This window comes from Gekko japonicus, unplaced genomic scaffold, assembly GCF_001447785.1.
Source record: "Gekko japonicus isolate JY-2015 unplaced genomic scaffold, Gekko_japonicus_V1.1 scaffold471, whole genome shotgun sequence".
Taxonomy (NCBI): domain Eukaryota; kingdom Metazoa; phylum Chordata; class Lepidosauria; order Squamata; family Gekkonidae; genus Gekko; species Gekko japonicus.
This window is the reverse complement of record NW_015161418.1, coordinates 1073428-1081929: the sequence shown is the minus strand read 5'-3', so window position 1 is coordinate 1081929 and position 8502 is coordinate 1073428. Positions and strand designations below refer to the sequence as shown.

At 44.0% G+C, this 8502-nt stretch overlaps 1 protein-coding gene across 1 annotated transcript in view; it reads right to left on the bottom strand.

Annotated features, from left to right (window-relative positions):
* Positions 1-8502, bottom strand: part of CACNA2D1 (calcium channel, voltage-dependent, alpha 2/delta subunit 1) — a gene marked incomplete at its 3' end in the record, with an annotated part of 640713 nt that overhangs the window by 12688 nt on the left and 619523 nt on the right. The window contains exon 22 of the mRNA XM_015428057.1: positions 4806-4867. Within this exon, the coding sequence (XP_015283543.1) occupies positions 4806-4867 (62 nt within the window). The remainder of the gene's footprint in view (positions 1-4805; positions 4868-8502) is intronic.

Here is an 8502-nt window from a genome sequence, read left to right as displayed (position 1 = left end):
CGCAATAACTGGGCTTAACAACACCAATCATACCATCTCAGATTTACTCACTTGTTCATCTTTCAGTGTTATATATGCCATCTAAAAGAACTGCACTGGCTGCCTATAGTATACCAGATTCGGTTCAAGATGCTGGTTATTACCTTTAAAGCCCTTTATGGCCAGGGACCTGCATACTTGAGGGACCGCCTTTCCCCATATGTTCCCCAGAGAGCGCTGTGATCGGGACCCAGAATTGGCTGGTCCTCCCGAACATCAAGGAGGCCAGGTTAGTGACAACAAGGGCGAGGGTTTTCTCGGTGGCGGCTCCATTCTGGTGGAATGAGCTCCTGGAGAAGATCAGGGCCCTGCGGGATCTGTTACAGTTCCGCAGGGCCTGTAAAACAGAGTTCTTCCACCAGACTTTTGAAGCCGCCGCCACCACTGCCACCACTGCCATCTGACAGTTTACGGAGAGCAAGCCCAACGTCCAGGGTCCCCCAAGTATAGCCTGACCCGAGTGCCTGGGACATATGAAGGAGATTAAGAAGCAGACTGTATGCCGAGGAATCAAATGCTGGCACTTTAATAAGCTGTATAGTTATGGTTTTAAACTTGTCTTTGATTGGATTTTATATGGTATATTGTATTATTATATTGTACTGTTTTATATCGCTGTGTAAGCTGCCCTGTCAGCAATGCCCTTCCACTCTCTACAATGGACAAACAGGTCAGTCCCTACACAAAAGAATAAATGGACATAAAACCCACATTAAAAACCAGAACATTCAAAACCAGTGGGATAACATTTTAATGTTCCAGGTCATTCCATTGCTGACCTAAGAGTGGCAGTCCTCAAGCAAAGAAACTTCAACAGGAAATTACAATATGAGATTGCTGAACAAACTCATTCAGAAGTTTTGAACAATGGACCCTCCAGGGCTGAATAGGGACATAAGATTCTTATCTCACTACAGATGCTAATTTTCTTCCCCCAAGCATTTCCCCTCTGCTCTAATCAAGCTGATTACAATGTGCATTGTACCTCTGAATCCTTTACAAGCATTCTTTATAACACTCCTCCTACCTTCTAACTGGGATATAAAGACTCTGATATCTCCATTCCTATTCATGTCTGACAAAAGGAGCTATGACTCTTGAAAGCTTATACCCTGAATTCTATAGGTCTCTAAGGTACTACTAGACTCAAATCTATATTCAGTCTGTCTTCTATTTAAATGCACCTTTTGTCTATGACTTATTCTTTTCAATCGCCCTAAAAACCAATGCCCTCCTTTAGAGATGTTTTCAAATGTTGAGAATTTGAGGCTCTTTCAGTGATCCATGCTTTTAGTTTAAACCATTCTGACCCCCACCCAGTTTTAGTAATATGGAATGGAAATGCCAGTTACAGATGAATTCCACTGGCTACTTGAAGAAATCAGCATTGGTCCCTGCCACACGGGGGGGAGGTACAGGCAAAGTGCAGCTTTTTAAAGCCGCACCAAAAGAAACACGTGGCGGCAAGATCACATTGATCCCCTGAGCCACAGCGCATTCCCTCCCCAGCACGATCAGATGCCGGGGGAAGCCATGGTGGGGAAAGGAAGGCTGCTGAACTCCACATGTGTGAGCATGCGCAGTTCAGCCAGGACCCTGGGATGCGCCGGCAGAAGGACGCGCCGGTGATCCCACAGCCGGGCTTGATGCAGCCGTGCTGGAAGGTCCACCTCAGTAGGTGGTGTATTTTTGCTGTGGCTTTTCGGGCGGAAGGGCTGGATTGGGGACGGGTGCGCAATGTTTCCCAGATGTTGCGGTGGGATCGTGCCCATTTGCTGCGCCCCCGATCCGTCCCTCTCCCAGCCCAAAACCTTTCGTGTGACCGGGGCCCTAGAACGTTAGCGGTGTAGAACTGAAATGTGCATTTGATGACCCTTAGCCACTCAACTGCCATTCACACACAGTATGATCACTAATGATTTGCTCAAAACTTTCCACTAGTCCCCCTCAAGGGAAATCAGCTGTTAATAGCTATTGCTAACCTGGAGCAACTAATTAAAATCTATAATTTTCTGTATCAATGGGCTTACTCAATTTTTGTTTTATTGTAAATACACAATTACAAATACAGAGATGAAACATTTTGAAATGACTCTATAAAACATTAGTATAAACTTTCAAACAAGACTTCCACAAATTTTGAGATATCTGATTATCATAGAACTTTTTTTAACCATATATCATAGTTTTAAATAGCTTTGCAGCTCGTTTTCATGAGAACAGTATAACAATTTAACTGAGTTCATTTGATTATCTGTCGTCTGTAGGTAAATACAAAGGAAAAAGAAGAAATGATGATGATGATGATGATGATGATGATGATGATGATGATGATGATAATGGTAATAACTGGATGAAAACTCAAATCCACTTATGAAATTGGGACCACTTGGAGGAGAGGAATCGCTGCCGTGATAAATGCTCTAGTATCGGGAACCCTTTAGCGGTAAATGTGTCATGTGTGGGGTGTTGTGAAGAGAAATTTAGTTTATTTGTTACTGCATCCATTAAGTAGTGATTCCACAATTTTTTATACCACACTTCAATATTTGGTGCACTGTGTTCTTTCCAATATGAAGCAACTGCCGTTTTGGCAGCATCCAACATGACTTCCACTGTAGCTTTGTGTGGTCTATTTTTTAAATTAAGCGGACATGTATTTAAAAATATGGTCTCTGGTAAGAATGGGATCTTTACAGAGGTAATTTTTTGCATCGCGTCCAGTATGTCCAACCAAAAATCTTTTATTTTTACACATTGCCACCAGCAGTGGGCGGCTTACTCAAACATGACCCACAATGAGATTCACTCTTTTTTCTTCAGCCGACAGAAAGCCACTACAAATGAAAGGTTTGAAGCTTATGTCAGTAAAGAGTTTGACATAGTTTGAAGCTTATGTCAGTAAAACAGATATTAACTGAGGTAGAACATCATAACATGAAACCCTCTGCCTACAGTTTTGGTGATCAGGCAGGGATAAAGTCAACAGGAAACTGTGGCAGCTAATCAAGGATGAGATCCATTTTTGCATTAGTTTTGAAGTATCCACAACATTAAAAAAAACAACCCCTGCTACTTTAGATTAAATAATTTGTAGAAAAATAGAAATAATTAGAGGACTATGAATAAGATTTCTATAACAAGCCCTTTGGGCTGTGGGTTGTTTCTAGGGTGACCAGATCACCTGGGTGGGAGGACCCTGCAAGTCAGACAGCAAAGTTGGAGAATGAAAGATGGGCACCTGTTGGAGGGATTAAATGGGCCAGAAAAAAAACAAAATGAAATGAAACAAAAACTGCAGTCTAAGGCCCTGTTCACACGAGGGGTTTTGGGCCGGGAGCGGGATGGATTGGGGACGGCAACATCTGGGAATCATTGCCTGTCCGTCCCCGATCCGTCCCTCCCGCCCAAAACCCCGCACTAAAAAAGAACCACCTACCTAGGTGGTTCTTCGGAGAAGAGCGCCTCAAGCCTCGCTGTGGGATCGCCGGCGCGTCCTTGCGCCGGCGCATCCTCGGCTCCTGGCCGAACTGCGCATGTGTGAGCATGCGCAGTTCGCCAGCCTCCCCTTCCCACCGTCACTTTCTCCCCGGCATCTGATCGTGCCGGGGAGCGACGCGGCTCAGGGGATCCGTGGGTTCCCGCCCGGCGTCTCAACTTTGGTGCGGCTCAGAATGAGCCGCACTTCTGCCGTCGCTTTCCCTGCCGTGTGGCAGGGACCTGTGTTTTGCATTCTGGCTGCACGTTCTTGTTTTTTCTACATAAGTCAGACTGGTTGCCATTTTTTTTTCTTGCTTTCTTTTTCATGCAGCACACACATTTGACATGTGTGCATCGTGGCTGTGGTTATCAAAACAATTGGTTGGTGAACTTCTGTCACTTCCTGCTCAGGCATGAGCGCGTGCAAAATGTGTTTTTGTTTTACGTTGTTTAAGATTTTGTTATTGAATTGCATTTCACAGGACCATTTACTAGTTTTTTATAGGTGGGTGGTGTCCAAAGATTATCCAATGGCACTGCAGGGGTAGCTGTGTTAGTCTATTGTAGCAAAATAAAATAGTCCAGGGGAACATTAAAGACTAGCAGTATGTATTCCGGTATGAGTTTCTGTGAGTCAGAGCATACTTCTTCATATGCAATGAAAGGAAAAGATTTTTCTTCCATGGCTTCTGAGGAAGGGACTTCTGACTCACAAAAGAAGAAGAGTTGGATCTATACCCCGCCCTTCACTCAGAGTCTCAGAGCAGCTTACAATCTCCTTCCCTTCTTCACCCCACAACAGACACCCTGTGAGGTAGGTGGGGCTGAGAGAGCTCTTTCAAGGACTGCTTGTGAGAGAACAGCTCTGAGAGAAGTGTGACTTACCCAAGGTCACCCAGCTGGCTGCATGTGGAGGAGTGGGGAATCAAACCCAGCTCTCCAATTTAGACTACGCCACTCTTAACTACTAGACCAAATGCATGCTGGAAATGGGAACCAAAATCCTAGTGCTCCAGCTGCAGAACACAGTGCTGGTAAAAGCTGTCCTCACACCTGCAACACACCATGCCAGTGTCTTTCGATATACCCATCCTAAAGCACTTAATCCTAAATCCTTTTAAGTCCACTGAAATTAATGTACTTAGATGGCTGTTAGCTCTGCTTAGGACTGCAGTGTTAGAGGAAGCTCACTGTTAGCAGACCTCACACCAGCAAGAGTATAGACATCTACCAGGTTGAGGAAATCACATTTTGCCATTCAGGTCAGCCAAAAATAAAATGATCACCTGTAATCAGTCCCATTCACAGCGGTCCATGTATAGGTTCTGCTTCCCTTGTCAATGTAACGCTGCAAGACACAGACCGAGAGAAATTTTCTCAGGTATTTCAGGAAAACTACATAAAAACTCCCAGGAAGAAATTTCATGTCCTAATTCATTACTACACCTACACACACACACTATTACACATTTTGTCATTGAAATGATTTTAAAGGCCAATTTGCCAATTTATAAAAAGTGTTATAGTCATTTAAGTTCTTCAAGCCAAGACAAAAGCCAGTTACCAAGACATGGAGTCAACCTTCATGAAGTGAAAATTCAACCTATTCTTTTCCAGACGTTGTCCCCAAACACCTGTTGATTTTTTTTCTGAAATAGACTCAAACTACATATTACAAATTACATGAAGTCCCGATCAGAGTCAGGTCCCTGTGGAGTTTCTCAATGTAATTGCCAGTGGGAACTCGCAGATTCAGTGTGGTGGCTAGTCCCCTGTAGTGAACTCATAACATGTAGCTCGGTCCTCACGCAGCTCAGCCTCTGGAGTTCTTTTTCAGATTGCACTTGTTACCTTTCCCCCCCCATCCTTTTATTAATTTGGTTGTAGTGCGCAAAGAAACATTATTAAAAATAGCCACCCATTCATTTAAGAATTTGCTGGTTAAAACTGGAATACCATCATGTTTGATATATATGAGAAGCCTTTCCACAAAGCTGGGTCTGTAATGAAGGAAGGTGAGACAGTAGTCCCAAGCAAATGATTGGGGGGGGGGGGGCAGTCTCCTCTTTTTTCCATAATTGCTACTGCTGAAGCCTCATCTCCATTGTCCTCACCTCTCCCTCTACCGAGGAACTGAAGCAACAAATTCGCCTTCCCTCCTTGTGTCAAGGGAATTAGCTTTCTTTATGTAAAATTCTATTTCTGAGGTATTTGTTTTTCTGTTCTCAGCTCAGTGAATACCAGATGTCAGCAATTTGGTGAGAGCAGCCATTTCCACACTGGCCATTATCAAGACCATTCCACAGGTATCCAACAGCCCTGCTAATTATAGCTGTAATTGTTGGGAGGGGAAAGTTATATTCATCTTCCAGAAAGCTCTATCAGGACAATGTTTTAATTGGTCATAGGAGGTCAGTAGATCAGTGACTTAAGTTTCTTATAAATGTAGAGTATCCTCATACGTGTCACTCCTTTGTTTTTGTTTAAACATTCTTTTCTTTCTGTAACTGTAACTTTTGTCTCTGCTGTGTTATTTTGTCATTGCATCTACTTTGGATTGTGCTGATTGTATCTGCCAGTACTTCAAGAACTTAACATGCATGCTATAAGAACCTTTTGTAAGTTTCCCTAGAAAGTAATCTTTGGCCCCGGTCACACGGCAAAGTTGCCGCGGGAGAGGCACGGATGGTGGGTGGATTATCCGGGCGCGATCACACCCCAACATCTGGGAAGTGGAGTGCACCCCTGGCTTACCACCGACAATCAGCCTTAAAAAAACTAGTACCTCCAAGGTACTAGTAAACGCTTGCCACGGGCTACCTCCAGACGCCCGTGGTGTAATCGTGCTGGCGCGCGACATTCCCCTCCGGTCCCTCGTTTACCCGCTGGCGCCAAGGGAAAGACCCGTGGTGTGCCGCTGGCGCGTCTGATCGCGTAATCGCGGATCAAACTGTGCCGGGGCAATTAGCCACCCCTCCCCCCGCGCGATATACGGCCTGTGTGACCGGGGCCTTTGTTGTTTTTATGTACTTTGAACCATCACTGAACTGTACTGTTTTTAACCTTTTTAAATATCATTTTAATTTTTTTCATATGTGAGTGTGTGTGTGCATGTGAGTGTGTGTGTGTATGTGTGTATGTGTATGTGGAAGTCATGGCAACATCTGGTGACTGTGTGCGCACCGGGAAGTCATGGCAACCTCTGGTGACTGACCCTTACTGGGGGCCTGGAGGATATTCAGAGAGGCGGCTGGATAAAGCCTGCTCCCACCTCCTGACTGCTGGTATTCCAAGGAAGTCCCCCACCCAAGTACTTGCCAGAGTCGACCCTGCTTAGCTTCCGAGATTTGACAAGATCAGGCTTGCCTGGGATATCCAGGTCAGGGCTTTAAAAAATTTCTTTATAATAAACCATATTTATTTTTATGGTGTTTGTTGCTGTGAGTTGACTGATCCTGACCCAGGGTAATCTTGGTTATGTTATCAAAGGAGCATCTTGTTCCAGTGCCTGGAGATATGAGAAGAATGCACTCAGAACAAGGTGGGGTAGTCTTGACACCTTGCTGCATAACTTTCACAAGTTGCTCTGGCTCCTGTGGGGGGTTATAGATGCAGGTGAGAGTTAGCAGCTGAAGCTGGCAGCTTCTGGTAGTTGACCTCAATGGGCTACCATTGCCTGCCCAAACAGAAGCACCAAACGTTTGCAATGCTTATCTGTAAAATGTTCTCATGAGAGCAGAATTTTCTGAAACAGTATTTCATATCCTTGCATAAGTGAGTGTCATGTCCATTTTTTTTAAAAAAACCTTGGCTTAATTGCATGATGTTCATGATCCACAGGCAACCATGTAGTATTCCCAGCAGTCCTATAGTTTGGTTTGTATCTCTTCACCTCTCCAGCTCCTGTTGGCCCAAGGAACAGGTTTTCTGGCCATCTCCATGGAAAAAGGCAGGTGGGTGACATCTAAATCAATCATCCTAACAGACATTCCTTTCAAAGACTGCCCCTGGGAGAGGTAATGCCTCACGCAACATCTGGCCTACCAAAGACACACATTACCAATCAAGACTGTCCCAACACATTCCAATTCCTACCAGAATTCCTTCAGTCTATTTCCCCAAGAACCCAAGCCTCTCATTCTGGCCTCTGACCTTTATTTTTGATTCTACTCTATCTGGATTCACAGCATCCTTGCAAAGGCATCTTGGCAGTTTGTCACCAGATCCATTAATACTACATGTGTGGGTCACTGCCCAGTTTGGGGGCATTCCTTTAAGCCTGGTGTAGAAACCAAGGTGGGTTTAGCGCAGGTGGGTTTTCTTTCATATGAATCTAGGTTCAGACTGGAAAGCTGGTCGCATTCATGCTGACGTGTAGGGTAACGTGTCTTCTGACCACACACAGTAATGTACTATCGTGTACTACTACAGAACAGTATCTTGTACTATTTTTAAATTACATTTTATAATAGAAGCACACATATGTATGGGAATGTATCCTTCCCCCAAAGTTCAGTTCTGAGGCCAGGGGAAGGAGAAAGAAGCACACAATGTAATCCTGAGCAGAAATACACCTTTATAAGCCCATTTATTTCAATGGACTTAGAAGAACATAACTCTGCTTAGGACTGCATCTTAGAACATACCTTAATTATGTGCTAGCCTTGGCCAGCAGGGAGTTGAAATCAACATGACTATCATGGCATGTCTGATAGAGCAACTGAACTACCCCAAACGTGAAAAAGAAGTCTGTTAGGTTCTCCATAAAGCTGGTTAAATAGAGGTCTTGCGGCTGGTTAAATGTGTAAGGAAAAAACTTCATTTAATTTATACCATCCAGACTCCTAAGCAAAACCATTCTTGTTCCATGAATTTTTCCATTGTTTACAGAGTTTCACAAATCAATGTTCACTTTCAGGATAGCAATGTAAAATAAGCAGGTTGTTATGCTACCATTTTGTATTAGAGGAAGTTAGGAAAAAC